This window comes from Rhinolophus sinicus, chromosome 14 (assembly GCF_057876585.1).
Source record: "Rhinolophus sinicus isolate RSI-liver-muscle chromosome 14, RSI-T2T, whole genome shotgun sequence".
NCBI classification, from domain to species: domain Eukaryota; kingdom Metazoa; phylum Chordata; class Mammalia; order Chiroptera; family Rhinolophidae; genus Rhinolophus; species Rhinolophus sinicus.
This window is the reverse complement of record NC_142514.1, coordinates 65,028,585-65,047,947: the sequence shown is the minus strand read 5'-3', so window position 1 is coordinate 65,047,947 and position 19,363 is coordinate 65,028,585. Positions and strand designations below refer to the sequence as shown.

Sequence of the window (19,363 nt, the reverse complement as noted above, 5' to 3'; positions counted from 1 at the left end):
GCATAGTATATGAAATTTAGATTTGTATACAACACATGATGAGGTGGTTATTTTCTTAAAAAGAGAGCTTTCTCTTTACCAAGCATACATTTTATGAGAACCATTCTTTTACCAGATATAAATGTAACCACTTTAGGTAGTTCATTCTAGTATATTTTAAATGTGAATTGATTTATATAAAACTCCTAAGGAATAATTGCATTAAGTGAGACTAGATCTGTACAAAATGACAAATCGAGAATAGAATTAATTATCATAGAACTTGAGATGCAGAAGAGAGGAAGTCATACATGTATATCTTCACAGGAAATTTGAAGGATAAATATGTGAAAGGATAATTGTGAAAGTATATTCTTTTGGCAAATATCAAACAGTAATGGAACTTTGCAGCTCCCAAAATACTTGGACTAAAGCTTTTTTCTGTTCTATCCTTGCATGTTACTTTAAAATCAGTTTTATGAAACTGAACTTGTCTGAAGGTGTCAACCAGTGGTTGTTGACACCAGTACAACAACAACAGGAATCCCCAATTTGGGGTGCGGTGAAGAAGGAAATTTTATTCAGTGCAAACTACTCAACTGTAATACAGCAAAGCTGTGGTACAACATGGCTGTGGTGCAGCACAGCTGTGGGATATCATGGCTTCCAGGCGGCCCTCTGGCTAGACAGCTCTGCTCTGCCCTCCTCCAGTTGGCTCTACCTGCTCTGCTCCACTCTGTTTAGTGTTTTAGCTCCAGCTGGGGAAATGCGGTGAAAAGAAGTGTGCTCTCTGAGCTAGAGGGTATCTGACTTATATAGAGAATTCCCTGCCCCTAGTCCCTGATTGTTTCATCCCCATGCAAATGAGGACTCCAAATCCTCGAAGTTTGATTGGTCCAAAAGGCACTGTCCTGATTGGTCAGAATGGAGTCGCTCTGATTTGTCAGTGAAGATTTTGATGGGGGCTATAGCTGCACAGCTTCCATTGAATAGGGAAAGTCTCATTCCTATTGGTTGAAATAGGATTCTGGGCACTCCTTTATAAGGGTTGGTTCAGTCAGCAGGAACACGGTACAGGCAGGCAAATCAGTGCGGGAGGCAGGCAGCTTGGTGGAGGTTCTCCTTAAAGCACCGTTTGTGTGAGAGGCCCATTTTAGAAAAGGCTGCTGTGCTCTCTTTTTAAATTTTAGCCCAGTTAGCCAGCAAGATCTCCTCTTAGTAGGTATCTGCTTTCTCTGGATCAACAAAGGTAATGACGTTCTTTTTTTTTTCCAACTGAAATACATGAGTGCTCTACTTATGTGCCTCATTCTGTTTTTGTCATTGCTGGCTTTCCCATGATTTCTTGCCTTGTTTACTTAATGGCAAGGTAATTATTTGGATTTATGATGTTATAAAATTGCCTGTATTAGCACCTTTCCTTTATTGCTGACCTAGAATTGTTTATAATAAAATACTGCTCATTTTGGCACAAAAATGAAATAGAATTTGACTTGGGACATTTTATATGAGGCCCAAAGCAGATAAACATCTAATTAAATACATTCTTTGTTAGAATAAGCACAAATTCTGACGTAGCACAGAATATAACATCTACATCTACTTAGGGAAAAAATTCCTTACTCTGTTGTTTTTTTCCTCAAATACTTAAACTCATAATTGTACTATAGTTGTTTTTATATAAGCTCTCCAAATGATAATGTGATCACTCTTATTCCTAGAGTTTGGCAGTTGCTTTTCAATTATATTGATTATTCATATTTACTGACTTGTTTTATTAATAATCTTTTGTGATTTAGCTTTTCCTGAGGTCAAGAGTAGCATCGATACCACAATTACCCTTCTATTTGTGATATCAGATTTTATGATGTCCTTGGTAATAATTTCTACAGTTTATAGTTCAGTCTATAAAAGCTTGAGTATAGTTTATCTTTAGTAGAACTTAATTATATATTTATTTTTTTATGTATAGTTAAATTCTCAAATCTTTGGGTACATGTAGTCATACTGCCTATTCCTTTTGAAAACAATTGGATCTTAATTCTATGTATAAATATTTAATTAGTACAAGCTGACTTAAAATGAAAATGATTGTTTATGTAATGCATAACCATATTTACTATAATTATGTATAATACCAATATTTTCTGAACCCATGAGAAGCTGGTATATTTTCAATACAACCATTATGTATTCCTACTTTCAGACTCACTAAAAGATATTCTGGAATAGGGCATGAAGGAGAATTGGCAGTTTTTACCATTATTACAAATACCAAACAAATTTTCGTGTCGTCATTGTTTCATATTCTTTGTCATCAGCATCAAGTACCTTCAGGAATTAGCATGATAACTTTCATTATACTTTAGCTTACAATATGTTGCAATGTTTCAAATTCAGTCAACTTTAATTAGCTATGTCATAAAATAAAAACATAAATTAATGGTAAATTTTTCCAGAAGAGAGAGGGGTTTTAATTTAGAAATGTTTTATCCATATTAAACAACTCAGTGTTTACAGAAAAAAGTCCCAGATCATATTTCCTAGCCAATTCCAGGTATGCTTCCTAAAATACTTTTGTTTTCCATGTTTTGATTGTTTAAGTAAGAAAGGCAGTGTAATAATTTCTCTTAATAGATTGGGCTTAGTGTTCTATCAGTGTGGTGACATCAAAAGTAATAATATAAATAAATATGTTTTCCTTCTCATACAAGTGTGAGTCTTACCATGTTAAGGATGTGTCTGTCTTCAAAAAAATATATATGAGTTTTCCCTAATTTTGTAGGTCTTGGCAAACTTTTTCTATAAAAGGCTAGATAGTAAAACTTTTCAGTTTTACCAGCAAGTAGGATTAGTTACTTGTTATCTGGTCTAGCCTATCTCTGTTTCCTTTTCTTATTTCTAGTGACTCTTCTATACAGCTACCAAAAAGGCCTTTTTCATAGGCAGATTTGATAATGTGGCCCTCTTGCTTAAAATCCTTATAGATTTCCATCACATACAGAATAAATACCAAACTCAAGAGCATCATATATGAAACACATCACAACATGGTTCTAGTTCATGTGCAGAACTATTTGCAGTTCTCTGAACTCTGACCTCTAAGTCTTTGCACACACTACATACCTCCTGACTTATTATGCCCCTTTCTAATTTTTTGGCAAACTCCTATTCACTCAAAATTTAGTTCTAGCATTATTTTTGAGTGGCCTTTGGACAGAATTTTTCACTCTCTTCTTTATGTTCCATAGCAATTTCCATAAAATATCATAATGTATTTATTTGGCTTACTGGTCTTTTGCCTCTACCAAATTATTATAGAAACTTCTTAAGGCCCAGAATTTATATATATATATATATCATTAATATACCTAGAATATACCCAACACTGTACCTCTTACTAAGAGGAATTCAAATATTAAATGAATAAATGGGTTTACTAAATTTATCTCATGAAATGGTGCCCCCAATTTTGACAAATGGGAATCTGGTAAAAAGCCTGTGTTTTCATTGGTTGTATACCCTGATGAATTTATAGTCTTCTAACATTCCTTTTCTGACTTTGTTATTCTAACTGAGAAGTCATAATCTTTTTAGTTTATCCTGTCTTCATTATTGTACTTCCAATCTGTCCAAATTCTCTTAATTATTTAAGTTGCCCTTATCTGAATGTTTTTAAGTACTTTTAAATTGTCTTATTGGGAGGACCCAAATGACTCATTATTTTGCATTCCAAGTGGTTTGTATCTGATAGTAAATATTCTTATTTTGAAATACTCTTAGATACCCAGTATCTTTCATTGAGCACAGTTGGGAATCCAGTTCTATTGTTGTTTGTTGTTTTTGCAGTTCTCTTTGTATTGTTGTTTCTGGGTATGATATGGCATTTTTATTTAGAATATATTCTGATTCAAATGTACGTATTTTTAATCAACAGAAAAACATCTGATTATCTTTCCATGTAATTTTATATGACAGTTCACAAGTCTTACCTGCCATAAGCCCTTATTAAATTAAGACCCAAATTAAATCTTAAAACCAATAGAGTACATTGTAGGACTACGTATAATGTGATCAAAGGCATATTATTAGATCCAGCTGAGCATATTTTGTCTCTTTTTATTTATATTTTTACTAGTTTAAGATTTTGAAAATAACATAATTCAAACATTTTTTTCTTTGTAACCTCAAAATATATCTTTTCTATTACTCTCCATCCTCACTTTTATCCTTTTTTTAGAACAAAGAAGAGGATAGATTTTTTAGAAAACATTCTTTATAGTTAACTCTGAAGAGTGAATTATACGACGAGTCCCACAACTTTCCAAGCAATGTGTATGGCAAAACAAATCTTCTCCTGGGGCTGCACAAATGACATGCTGATAAGAATCCTAAGAGGAAAGTTGTAACATTTAATGTGTTTTCTAATCACTCTATGTTTCATCACTTTGAAGTATTATTAATAAAACTGCCTTTCTGACAAATAATCAAATTGGCATAAGAACATTTTCCAGAAATAAAGTGACTGGATTAATTTCTTTAGGAATCTCCAAACTGCTATCTGCTATTTTTAAAACTGCAGAAAGTAAACTAGAAAATAAGTTGCTGTGAGGTCTTTTTGTAAGTCCCTTATATTCTCGTGTAGCCTATCCTAGTGCTATGTGTATATAATAACTACTCAAATATCTGTTAAATGATTAATTTACTGCCTGTAAAATGTGATTTGCTACTACAGGGTATTTAACAGATATTCATTCCCTTCATTCAAAATGTAGCTTATTGATCTATGCTTAGCAAAGAGCACAGAACTGATGAAAGTTGTCATTAGTGACTCATCTAAATATTCCTTTTAAATTTGTTCACTCATTCCAGCTTGTTAAAAAATCTGTTGAATGAATGAAAGTTATCAAATATGCCCCAGAGAGGTTTCTTACGTAGTAGGTTCCATACTGTGTGTTAAACGGTGTTTTGCACAGGTGTGCATACATTTGCCAAAGGGATGGTAAAAATGCAACAGCGTATCATAAGATCATTTTGGGGGGATTCAGGAGTCTGCAAAATATTTGGACAAATCCTAAAGGATCAAGTTAATAAAGATTCTAATAAGCAAGAATAACAATCGGTTTTATTTTGAACTAAATGTTGTAGGGGAATTTTAGCTGGAATATATAACTCTCTTCCAACAAGTCCTCAAAACCTTAAAAGAAAAACCATTCACTAATGTTTGTGTTGTCCTAAATACAAGTATATAAAGACCTTCATAATGAAACATTTCTATAGTGCTATTGCTAGTTAATTCTAAGTTTAAAAAATAAGTTCTCAAACGCATGTGTGTCATTATAAAATCTAAGTAGAGTATGATGCAAACAATATAGAACTGGTATTAAGAACTATCAAATATCTAAATGAAACATCTCATTTGTTCTTATTTTAGAAAGATGTATTCTAAGTTTTTTTTAACTTGGACCATTAGATATGATCATTACTGAAAAATTGGTAAAATGTATATCAACAGCAACCCCAAAAAGGAAAACTATCCATTAAAATTTCCCCAAACCCTATGCTCCAGAGATATAACCCCCTATTAAAATAATAATAAACATTTTCTGTTACATTTATTGTGCTAAGTATTTTATATTTTCTCGCTTAATGTTTTTAAAGATTTTGTTTGGTGCTTCTGGCCTTTTTCCTTTGTAAATGTATATGTATATATAAAAATGCTTATCCATCATTTTTTAACAATCATAGGAAACAAACCGATCTATAACCTGCTTTTTATATATAATATGAGTTTGCTTCTATATCACTGAATGTAGATTAACATAATTTTGAATAATTGGATGCATTATATAGTATGGTCCATATTTATTTAACCAGTAGCCTTTAACACATTTAGCTTATTGCCAAATTTCCAAACTTGGTTAGCAGGACCTTATATATCTTTGCATTATTGTGTAATTGTTTCCTCAGAATAAAGAAATTCTTAGAAGGAGACTTGCAGGTTTAAAGAGTATGTACATTTTAAGACTTTTGGTACATTTTATTAAATACCCTTCAGGCAGGTTATGTCCATTCATATTTTTCCCAACAAAATCCTTTTCTCCATGCCCTCTCTAACCTTTTTTTTTTTTTTTTTTTTTTTTAATTTTTGTCACTCTGAATTGAGGATACCTCTTTGTTTTGTTTTTTTTTTTGGTTTTTTTTTTTTGATACTTACTTGATTACTAGAGTGAACATTTCAAATGTTTATTGATTGTTTATATATTTTCACATATGTTCCTATCTATAGTTCATTTCTCTACCTAGTATTTATTTTTCCTTAATATGTTATATGTTAGAGATGATTTTCCTACCATATGTGATTTTTACTTTTAATTTTGTTTGTAGTGCTGTTTTACTGTACTGAAGTTTCAGTTTTCATATAGGTATATCTATAGAACATTTCTTGTAAGGTCCTGCTTACAAAAATAATTTCATATTCCGTATTCACGTTGTCTGTGTTAAATGCTATAGTAATATTCTGAACCTCTTTTTTTTTTTTGACAGTTTTTAACTGAAATTATTGTGTGATTACTTGTTTAGCATCTTTCTTCTCCAACAGACTATAAACTACTTAGAGCAGAAATCATGTTTCATTTTATATAGCTTTGTCTCTGTTGTCCAACATACAGTAGGTATTCAATAAATATTTGTTGAATGAATTTAAAAAGTTAATCCATCTGGAATTCATCTAGATATAAGATATGATGTAGACACCTATTTTTCTATTTTTTTCCCAGTTTTTTCAAAAATATGTATTGAATAATTCACACACACACAATTAATTTCTCCTTCCCCTGCCTCCCTCTCTCTGAGTTTATAGCTTTACCATATTAAAAAATAAATAAAGATACTTATATCTCTTTTGATTTCCTAATATCTTTCTTTGTTTTATCTATTCTGGTGTCAGTATTATATATTAAAAAGCAATTGAAAAACAAAGTCTCCTCCCATGTTTTACTTTTTCAAAACTGTGACTGTCCTCACACATTTACTCTTCTATAATAGCTCAGCTTTACTATCATTTTGTCAAGCCCTCAAAATCCCATTGGAATTTGGGATTTTGATTAATTTGAAACAATTAACATCTTAAAATATTTCATTGCTCCATTGAAGAGTATATGTCTTTCCATTTGTATTCATATCTTTGAATCTCCTTAGTTTTTTCCACTTAGGATCTAATATTTTTCTTATTGAATTTATTTATACTTTTTATATTGATCTTTATGTCTAGCTTGGATTTGGAAGTAAACAATGTGAATCTTTTTCTTTTTTCTAAAGCTTTCGTCAGGAGTGATAAACCCAAACTATTCAGAGGACTACAAATCAAGGTAAGATGATTTTATTGGAATCTCTTTTTTGCAGCATTAATTTCTTTCTTTTTTGAAGATTGATCTCTTAAGTAATGGGATCATGTTTGTCATCATATTTACCCAGAGTTAGGATTTCTCAGAACTCTGGAAAAATATTGGAGACCCAACTAGTGGGTTGGAAGTTTCAGGAAACCAGCCTAATTATAAACTAATTACAACAAAATCATTAGATTTCTTAAACCAAAGAAAATTCAAAGTCCAATGTAGAATTCTGTCTGATAATTTGTATATACATTTTATGTATTTTACCATTGCTCTTATGCAATTTTTCTCTCTCGTTAATTATTTGAACTTGTCTTCCTCCTCCATTAAATTTTCAGCTCATTTGAAAGTTTGAAAATATTATGTATGCAATAAATATTTGTTACAGTCAATAATAAGTGTAAATCCCAAATAAACTGTGTTGATACCAACAGGTGTTTTCTCTTTAGAAGTAAAATGTAGTTTTTTTAATTATCATTTTTTATGAAATCTCATTATTTCCCGAAAGACTTCCTTTAAGATCTGTTGTATGTACTATTATGTCTAAAAGCTTTTTTATATTACTATTAAATTTAGTTAAGCTGAATTGCTTTGGTTTGGATCTTGTTTGAGGCTGATAAAGCTCTTCTAAGCAGAAAATAATGATGTCCCTCTTTTTCGTAGTATGTTCGTGGTTCAGACCCTGTACTAAAGCTTTTGGATGACAGTGGGAACATTGCTGAAGAGCTGAGCATCCTCAAATGGAACACAGACAGTGTAGAAGAATTCCTGAGTGAAAAGTTGGAACGCATATAAATCTTGATTAAATTGTGTCCTGTCCTTTTGTTACCTTATCAAATGAAATATTACAGCATCTAGAAAATAATTTAGTTGTGCTTCCATCCTTTGATCAATCTTTTACTGTGAGGCATTAAACATCTAATTAAAAGTTGAAGTGGCAGCACAGCCCATGATACCTAAGGAAATGGCAAGCTTAACATGTCATTTTTTATAAATTTCTATCCTCCTACATTTGTTGATACCACTAACGAAATGCTTTGTAATAGATTTTTGGTTAATTATGCAAATGATAGTTTGTGATAATTGGTCCAGTTTTACAAACAACAGATTTTTAAATTAGGGAGGTTAGCAAGGGAGATGATTACTACTATGCCTCATGTGCTATGTGCTCTTTGAAAGGAATGACAGAAAACTACAAAGCAAGTAAGGTATACCGAGCCTCAACAGATTGCTTGATCCTCAGATTCTTTCATATTTTTTATCACCCAACTTTCCTTTTAATAGAAATTCTATAGTTTATAATGAATGCACTGCATAAAAACTTTATGGCTTCATTATTGTGAAACAGATGCAAGATCTAAAATAAGAGTAAAACATTCTCAAAGATTTGCATTAATGAAGACTACACAGAAAACCTTTTGAGGATTTGTGTGGATCTGATATTTAGCAAATTTTTGTGCTTTACATTTTTACAGAAAAGTCAATTTAAAAATGATATTTGTAAGACCAAAATATAAATAAAAAGTTTCAAAAATCTATCTGAATTTGAAATTCTTCTGGTTTGTCCTTTCATGTTTAAAAATGATACATTTCTCGGTACATTATTTTCTTTTCATACAAGCTTTTATTTTTCTTTTAGCCAAAATATTAAAGTGTTTACACTATTTAAAACTTATAACTTCTAATTGTGGGTAATAGTGCTTTATATTTGTCTAGCATTTTTTTTTATTTTTTAAAGGGCTTTTATTTGTAAACACATTTTTATTAATATTTAACATAAGGAATATCTCTTAAAATATAAAATTTTATGAGCTATTAAAAATGTTTTTTGTGGTTTTTTGTTTTGCTTACCCTTTTATCTGGTGACAGTAACTTCACTTCTTCATGAAACGTAGTTCACTAAGAACAACATTCATCCAAATGACTTAAGGTCATTTAAATTGCTTTCTAATTTACCAGATTGGTCAAAAATCCTATTATGTCAGTTTAATCTCAGGATAAATTCTTATAATCTGGAAACTTGCTTAATTTTTGATTTTGAACTATACCATCATAATGAAGGATTTTGGAAATCTTTAAAGACCAGAATATGTTTATAGAATATTTTTAATAGAGGTCAGTTATAAATCTTTAGCATTTGTGTCCTGTTGTATTTAAAATTAAGAGAATGAGTAAACCCTGGGCGATTTGGTTAATCAAAATGAAATACTATGAGAAGTCCTGGCAAGCAGACTATGGTCTGCTTTTGGTCATCTAAAGTAATGGAGAGGGCCATCATGTTGATAGTACAAGGCCCTGGATAAATTGGCACTAATTCCTCATGGTGGTTATTACTTCAGAACAAGAGGGAGGTGAAGCCAATCATGGGTAGTAGAAAAACAAGAGAGGAGTTGCCACCACATAGAGAAGAACAGTGGGATAGAAGGGGATAAAACTGCAAAACTGGGATTGACATAGAAAACTAATTGGACTGGTCTCCAAGCAGGAGAAGCCAGTTAAATGAGTATTTGGCATTGGGATTTTAAAAAGTGAAGAGAAGCCTAAAATGTCTATTATATTCAATTGATTACGAGAGATCAAAAGAGGATGAAGAACCTCACAGTATCTTCGAGCTTGAGATTCTTGAGTTGATGAATAAATGTGTATCTACCAAGCATCACTATTTTAATTGGGAGATTCAAGTTAATCAGCCAATTCCAACTTTTTCACCAACTCCAATCAAAGAATTGCTAAAAGCTTTTTAAAGAAACAAAGAAATCTTGATTAACAAGAAAGGAGTATAACTGATCCAAAAAATACCATTTTGTAGCCAAATTCTGACATTTGATTAAGCTTAGTCAAGCTTATTACAAATGTGGATATATAATAGTCACTTGATATTTATAAATTTGCTCCCCCTGCCAAAATGATGTTACTTATAATCTAAAACGGTTAATTTATCTCTAAATTCCTGAATTTGGCAAAAGCTTCTTACAAGAAGTTATGAGCAAAAACTGATATTTCCTGTTTTAAATGGATCTGAGACCTGAAAGCTAGTCTAAAATTAAAGTTAATAAAATGCAGAAAAATACTTTTAAAAGCAAATACTGCAAAATTTTGGAAATTAAAATTGGCAACAGTGTATGTTAAAGAATGTCTACAAATATATTGGAAAGAGGAGCACAGATTCCAGATATGAGCACAATTAGATAAGTATTTCTTTTACTTGAAAATTAAAGTAACTTTTAATTATATTCTGTGGTGACAGAGGACTTTTTCTGGGAGGAGAGGGCCTGCGTTTACGCTCAAAAACTAAAAACAGACTTGCTGATTAAATATAAATATTTTACCTTCAACATGGCTTTTGGTCCAGGAGTCTACTGATGAAATATGGTGATTTAGAAATACTGAAGGAATAAAACTAAGAATAATTGTGTGAAGCCTCTAAAATTAGTCCTTTCCTGTTAACCACTCTTGAAACGTACTTCCTAAGTACAGCATTTTATCTGTTCAGCATTACTGAAGACACTGAAGTTTAGACCCTGAAATTCAAAACGTTTTTAAAAGCCTTTTTGGTAGAAAAACTGAACAACTATAGCTGATCCTTATTGGTGAATTCCATATTTACATATTCACCAATTCATTAAAATTTAATTATAATCCCACAATCACAATATCTGAGAGAGTTTTGAAGTAATTAGCTAATGGCATGTGTGCACAGCAGAGAAAAATTTGAGTCCCCTAATGCATGCATTCCCAGCCAAGTTAAACAAGGTGACACTGCCTTGTTTCAGCTCTCATGCTATAAACAAATATTCTTTCACAGTCTATTTAGTGCCATATTTTTGGCATTTTTGTGCTTTTTGTTGTTTACTTAGCTGTTTAAAATGACCCCTGAGCTTAGTACTAGTGCTATCTAGTGTTCCTTAAGAGCAAGAAGGCTGTGATGTGCCTTATGGAAAAATACATATTTTAGATTAGTTTTGTTCAGGTATGAGTTACAGTGCTAGTGGCATGAGCTCAATGTTACTAAGTCAACAGTGAATATTAAATAAGGATCTGTAAATAGGAACACATAAAACACGTATGTATGGATAGGTTGATAGCACTGTTGTGATCAGAGACTTCCAGGAACCTAACCTTGTATTTCCCCAAAGAGCAATGGTTCAGTATTTGGTATTTCAGTGTTTGCAGTGACTTTATAGAACATAATTAACTACCATGAGTACAGAGAATTGACTGTAACTTTTTAAACATTTTTTATGGAAATATAATTCACATTTTAAATTCACCCACTCAATGGTTTTTTAGTATATTCACTGAGTTTTGCCACTAAAACCAGTCTACATTTAGAACATTTTCATCACCCCAAAAAAGAAATCCTGCCTGCATTAACAGCCACTGCCAGCCCTAGACAACCACTAATCTGCTTTCTGTCTATGAATTTGCCTATTCTGAACATTTAAGTGAAATCATACCATATATATAATACAATATGTGGCCTTTTGTGTCTGGCTAATTTTATTTTGCATGTCTTCATCGTTCATATTATAGCATGCCTTAGTACTTCACTCCTTTTTGTGGCTGAGTAATATTCCTTTTTATGAATATGCCACTCTTATCCATTATTTGGTAGATATTTGGGTTCTTTCCACTTTGGGGCCATTATGAATAATACAACTATACACATAAACAAATTTGTGTGTGAAAATGTTTTCCTTTCTCTTACATATATCTAGGAATGGAATTGCTGAGTCATACAAATCTATGTTTAACTTTTTGAGGAACTGCCAAACTTTTCCAAAATGGCTACACCAGTTTACATCCCACAAGCAATGTACAGGGGTTCCAATTTCTGTACGTCCTAAATTTACACTCTTATCAGGGCCAACTGAGATGCGTTAAGCACTTTGCCCTCCACTAAGTGGTCTTCAGACTGCAATTTTTTAATTCTTTAGATGGTATGTTTTATTCTCTCAATTTTACTTGCCTCTCCCACCTTCTGTCACTTTACTGGATTTTAACTTGTTTTTCCTCTTCCCCATCTTCTGTCATGAATATAAACTATACCTGTAAGGTGTCCACATCTAGTAGAGGTTACATTCTAGTGGGACAGGCAACCATTAAACAAAAGTACAAATATATAATTGCAATGATGGTAAAAGCAATAAGAAAAAATTACTGGAAGAGAATTACAAAATAAACTAATGAGTTTAGGGATCTCTGAAGGATGTGACATTCAAACCGAGGCCCAAAATATAAACAGGAAAAGAGTGACTTGGAATGCCTTCCAGTCAGAGGGAAGAGCTTGCACAAAGATCTAGATTTGGTAGGAAGTCTGGAACCTTCACCTACCTGAAAGAAGGCCAGTGGCCTGGAAACTAATGAACCAGAGGAAAGAGTAGTAGGAAATGAGGTTGGGAAAGTAGGCAAGGAGGATCTGCTTCATGTCATCTTGAGTTTAGATGTGTTCTAAATTGCTTTCAAAAAGAAAAAAAAAAACCTTAAGTAGAGGAATAACAAAATCCATTAAGATCAACTCTAAAGGTCATGAGCAATCATCAGATACTCAGCTATGCCTTTGTAAACACTAAGGGCTTTATCTAGTGCTTTCACTAATGATTTAGGAGCCTCTAGTATACAATTTACTTTTTAAAACTACTCATCAACGATTTGAGAACAAAAAAGACAAGCCTAAGCATAAATGTTAAATTTTATGAGATTCCAATATTCATTTATATATACGCAAACGGTTCTTAAAATAGTCACTAGTCACGTGAACTAATGGAAATGCCTATTACTTCACACCACACTGGGGCATTCCTCCTTGCCCCATCTATGAGCTGAGCACTAATCTCAATTCTAGTTCCAATGAATGATTGTGCTGATTCAGGTACTCCAGGAGTGTCCCTTGTGCGGGTTGTGTGTCCCTCCTGTTATAGTTGAGCCTTGATTGCTGTTGGCATCTCAGTGGGTGGGACTGACCCTCAGGCTGACTGAATATGGGGTTTGGCCATGTGTCGTGCGGGAGACCCTGCTCGCTGCACCATTTGTCAGGCAGGGCGGCCTGCGGGGTCTCTGCTCCCGCTCCCCACACAAGAAAACAGGATATGGTGAGGCCAAAAAGGAACACCCACGGAGCCATAGGTAGGGGAGTCATACCACTATGGTCTCACTGGAGGCTGGGCCCACCGGACGTGCGACCTGCCGTCCGCCTTTCCACCAACCGACCGACGACTCTCCTCCACTCTCTCGACTCTGCTCGGCTCCTCGGCAATCCTCGGCTCTCCTTCGTAGCCACAGCAGTTATGCCAGCGGCCAATCGGCTAACCGGCCACAGCCGACGGCCAATCAGCCACAGCCGACGGCCATCCACCACTCGAGCCAGCACCCCTCCACGTGAGGCCGAGAGCCTGTAAACTATTTTCTGGGGCTCTGTCCCCACACCATGTCCACAGCTTATGGGCTGCTGTGTGAGGGGCTTACCCCACCGAGTGGGAATCACCCCAGCAGGCTCTGGTGCCTGTTGAGACTTGCCCTTTTTGTGTGCTGCCTGAGGGGCTAATTGGGTGGTGCTCTGCTGTGGTCTGAAGCCAACCTCCAAGTATGTTGGTTCTGGGGCCTCTCAGGAGGGGCTCTGGTGCAGACCCAGGTCAACCACTGCCTGTGACCAGCCAGGGACTCAGGGACTACCTGGTAGGAGCTATAAAGTGATACACGGTTGGTTGCTGCCTGTGCTGTACCCGGAGGCGTGTGGGAGAGGCCACACTGTGAACCTAAGACAGCTGCCATCAGTACCAGGTCTGGGGTACCACCGCAAAAAGCCAGGACGCTCAAGGCCTGCTGCCACCTTCTGGCTCCTATAAGTTTCAGCTGCTGTTAAAGTCTCCGTAAACAAGCTGGGTGAGGCAGGGTCTCAGTGAGTCAGCAAGGTGGAAGAGAGGAGCTCACCAGGTCAGTCAGATTTAGATTTGGCCTCTGGGGGCAGGCTCAACACAGGAAAGATGGCGCCTACCTGCTGGCTACACGTGAGGATAGCCCCACACAGAGAAACTGGGGACTGTCCCGCCAGCCCTCACCCCAAAGTTACACAACTAAGTCTCTCCCCATATGTCTCCAATGCCCCCAGAGTCATCATCCCCCTGCAGGAGCCCAAGGTGAGTGCCTGAAAGTGAGTGAGTCTGTGTGCAGGCCATTTAAGAGGACGGCTGGGTTTCCTGCACCTTCCATCCCACCCAGATGGTCAGAATCCCCACTGTTTTTCACAGCCAGAAGTTGTGGGAGGTCCTCTTCCCAGCACCAGTACTTTGGGCTGGGGAATCTGGTGTGGGGTGCTGGGGTCCCTCGCTCCTTTGTGGGGAACTTCTGCGGTCAAGATATCTCTCCTGATTTTCAACTGCCACATGTGGTATGGAACCAATCTCGATATGGCTTCTTTTTTATATCCTTAGTTACACAACTTCTGTTCAGCTAGACTTCAGCTGGTTCTCCAGGTTGATGTTCTATAATTTACTTGTAATTTTGATGTGTTCGTGGGATGCGGCAAGCACAGCGTCTATCTATTCTGCCATCTTGGATTTCCTCAAGATGTATGTCCAGTCTGATTTATATCACTGCATAACAAACCACCCCAAAACTTACTGATTTAAATGTTTAAAACAATGATTATTTATTTTGCTCACAAATCTGTACTTTGGACAGGGCTCAGTGAACATAGCTCATCTCTGCTCCACAAGGTGCCAGCGGGACCAGTTCAACTGGGGCAAGAGGATCCAAGATGGATCACTTACATAGCTAGCAAACTGGCACTGGCTGTAGGCAGCTTAAGCTTCCTTATAGCATGGTGACTAGTTCCAAAAACAAGCATCCTAAGAAGCAGGAAATGGAAACTGCCTATTTCTTAAGGCATAGGCCTAGAAATGGCACAACATCACTTCCACCATATTCTATGAGTCAAGCAGTCACAGAGCCCAAATTCAGGGGAAGGAGACATAAACTCAGTGGAGGAGTGCCAAAAGAATTATGGAAGTGTGTTTTAAAACCTCCACACCTATTCACATAAGGCCCAATGCATTTGAGTGATGTTCATGTTTTTTAAGTGTGTTTTTCTTTTGTCCTAAAGGACATTTTTCTTACTTCAGACTTGCTTTTAGTGCTGTTTGAGAAATTCTTAGTTGCTACATTTGACTCTAGGTCTATCCATTGGTCAGGCATTCCCAATAATTTAATTAGGAACAAAAACTTGCCTATCAGACTTCCAATTAGAGCAAAGCAACTTCATCAGTTTTGCGCTGCTAATTTTCAAAGCAACATGAACATCTCTAAGTTAGCTTTACATAAGACCCTCCCAACCTTAAAGCAGAACTGATGTAGGACGTCTGCTCACTCTCCCAGCACAAGTCAATGATTCTGTGTATCTCATCACCTTATTTGTAATTGGTATAAGTAAACATCATATTCGAGAGTATGATGATTTGTTTCAACTAGTTAATATTCCCTCTGTGATGTGTCAACTTGATTAGGCCACGGTACCCAGCTGTTTAGTCAAACACTAGTCTGGAGATTGTTGTAAAGGTACTTTTTAAATGTGATTAACAATTATAATCAGTACACTTTAAGAAAAATCTCCATTAGAAGGGTGGGTCTCATCCAATCAGTTGATGGCCTTAAGAACAAAGATTGGGGTTTCCTGAGGTTGAGGGAATTCTGCCTCAAGAGTGCAACACAGAACCCCCCCCTGAGTTTTCAGCCTGCTGGCCTTCCTATGAATTTCAGGTTCAAGATAGCAGCATCAACTCTTACGTGAATTTCCAGCCTGCTATACTGCCCTACGGACTTCCGACTTCCCAGACTATATAATCTCATGAGCCAATTCCTTAAAATAAACGATAGGTAGGTAGATAGGTAGACAGACAGATAGATAACAGAAATATCTCAATGCAAACAATATAGATTCTATTATTTCTGTTTCCCTAGAGAACTCTGACTAATATACCTCTTGCAATATTCTGTGCATTAACGATTAGCTTTCACTTACAAAATTTGCAAGAAAAAGATCCACATAAGTCTAGACTATTATATAGGCTGTTTATATAACCTATGTTCAGAGATTGTCAGAATGATAGTATTTCAGTTTCCACAGAATTTTGACAGGATCTTCCTCAGAGCCACTTAGCCAAAGTGTCTTTTTCAAGGTGGTAGTGTTTTTTGCTTATTAGCAGTAACATATGGGATTATGTTTATGTTTGACTGCATACAGTGTATATCATCAAAGCTGATTAAACGAGTCATTTAGGACTGTCTACAAGAAAAGACTTAACAGATGTAAAAAAGAAAAAAGTCATCTTTTGAACGTAAACAATGATGTCAATTAGTTTAGAAGTTTCTGAAAGGCAGTACAATAGTGGGAAAAGAATGTTTTGTAATTGATTTGCAAACAGAAGTGGAAAAGTTTCTAGCATAGCTCTGCAAGAAATACCTCTAGTCAAATTAAGATAATCTTTTCCGGCAGAACTATTGGCCTGTTAGAAAAGGGAGACATGATGGGTGTATTCTATCCTCCATATAACCAGATATTGTATCCTGTCTGATAGTGCATAGTTATTTGTAAACTAGAAAAAATATGATCTAATACCCCAGTTCTTATGTGGGTACTTTTGAGAATGCTGAAGTATTTGTTCTAGGTAATTTTCAATAGATCAGTATCAACATAGAGTAAAGCAAGCAGCATCTTCAGGTTTCTATTAGGATGTGACTTGCTACAATCATGGTACTTGGCAGTGAGTAGCCAAGAGACAGGGAAAAGGTACTGACGGGTGGGGGCGGGGATTCTCTTACTCCCAGTTATTTTTCCTTCGGCATTTGACTTTATTGTTTCTCCTCTTGTGACTTCTCTTGGAAGAGACTACACATCTGCTTCAATCTCACACTCCTTGGTGCCAGTCATCTATGAAGGTAATCCCTCCACTCTGTCTTTTTAATATTTGGCATGACGTTGATTTTTCTACTGATCACTGGGTGCATTGGAGCTTCGCTGTGCTCCATCACATTCTGAGGCACTGAGGGTTAGGACTTCAATGTCTGAATTTGGGGGGACACAATGCAGCCCATACCACTGCCAAAAAACCTGATTCCAGGGTGGCGAGGGGAGAAGTGAGTTGAAGAGAAATTGGGAAGTGGAAAGTAGAAACAACTGTTTGGAGAAACCTGAATAAGACAAGAAAGAGCTAGATAGGATTTGGGAATCAAAGGAGGGTTTTGTTTGTTTGTTTGTTTGCTTGTTTGTTTGTTTGTTTGTTTATTTTAAGCCTAAGAGGAACTTCAGAGTAATTAAACAAGGTAGAAGATGCCAGTGAAGGAGGAGTAAAATGAGGGAAAGAGGCAAAGATCAAATACACGTGTGGAGAGACGTGGCTTCAACCGGAGGGAGGGCCTAGAGGACAGTGATCATGATGAGCCAGCATAGTAGACAACATGGTGGAAACATGATACGGAAAGTTTAGGAACCTCAGCTTTCTCAGGGACATAGGAGACAAGGTCCTTCATCAGGATTCAAGAAAGCAGACTAAGTGTCGAGTAATAGCGCTGTAAAGACGGTGAGGAAGTAGATGGAGGACAAAGCTAGAGCGGCACTGACCTTCCTAGCTGGAGTCTAACCCTGGCTCACTTACCTACTGTGTGAGTTTGCCTATATTATCTAACTGTTTGTTTTCATGTTAGTCTCCTCTGTAAAATAGATGGGAATAGGGTAATAATAGCTCCTGTGAACACTCTGCATTATTGTGAGGATTAAATAAGAAAATGGTTAAATTTTCAGGCATTATTAATAGCGTTCTGGTTCTTGCACTACTCAACACAGTACCCTGATGAAGCAAACTGTTAGTAGTTCTAACTTACTCTATTTTAGCTTCTCATTTTTCTTTATTCAAGCTTTACTTGGGCCATTTATCAAGAGCTGTTTGTCTGGTTATATAGATTTATAATGGTACTCCCCTTTCTCATTCAAAAGTTAAGCCAAAAGGTGTTACTTTGCCCATTTAGTCTTAAATATTTCCAGAACATCCCAAATAAAGCCTGTTTTCTCTCAAAGAAAATAAAACATACACATACCAAACCGTTTTCAAATTAAAATAGGCAGTGAACAGACATATTTCTGCCAAGAATAATCTCTGCCCTACTCAAAGCTGGTTTACAGGATTGTAAATTGAGATCAGCCTTTGCTTCTTACTCTATAGGGGCAGTGAGTCAGGATTTCCTGAAATTAAGCAATCATGTAAAATGCATTAGTGGCTTCTAGAAGACCTCATGTTTTCTTGTGCCAATAAATTAACCTATTTTCTACTTGGCACGTCTTTCATATTCCCCAGTGACCTTAGTTAAGGTCCTTCCATCAGCCTCAGAGTCAGTATGACAATGTAGCTAAGATTCATCAATCAAAATTTATGTTTTCTGAAAACATATAAGCCTGGTGATGTTTGCTACATATCAGTGAGAAAGTCGAATTCCACGTCTGAATTGTAATTTTTTTAGTCCAAGCTATGCTAGCTGTTAGTCCTAGTCCAATTCCTTGCATTGTTCAACCCAATTATAATCTGGTTTTGGTCCCACCTGGAACAGTAATCTCCTAATTGCTTTCCCTTGTTCTCATTCTATTTGAACTTTCTGTATTAATTTCACTTCTGTTGTAGAAAACTTTTGCTTCCAAAACACCACTTTTGCCTAGTTCTCGTCTATCCTTCATTGGTTATTTCTTCTCAGCCTACCCCACTGATATTGCAAGTTGCCCCTCCTCTCCCTGTCAAGTGTCAGAAATTCAAATAGCAGCAGGGGCCACACCAGGCAGGTAACACATAGGTCAGATATAATTCATAGGGAGTGATCAGAGCTCTGGCAAAGATAAAATGCATACTCCATATAAAGGCATCCACAATTGAAACATTTTTAAACATTATTGGCCAAAAATCCTTTCATAGACTGAATTGGGTTGTACTGCTGTTTAGTGACAGAACTGT

At 35.7% G+C, this 19,363-nt stretch overlaps 1 protein-coding gene across 1 annotated transcript in view; it reads left to right on the top strand.

The window, feature by feature from the left end:
• The window catches only part of SELENOF (selenoprotein F), a 33,930-nt gene extending 25,019 nt beyond the window's left edge, over positions 1-8,911 (top strand). The window contains exons 4-5 of the mRNA XM_019751769.3: positions 7,300-7,349; positions 8,037-8,911. Coding sequence (XP_019607328.1) covers positions 7,300-7,349; positions 8,037-8,168 — 182 coding nt within the window. The 3' untranslated portion in view covers positions 8,169-8,911. The remainder of the gene's footprint in view (positions 1-7,299; positions 7,350-8,036) is intronic.
• The last annotated feature ends 10,452 nt before the right edge of the window (positions 8,912-19,363 follow it).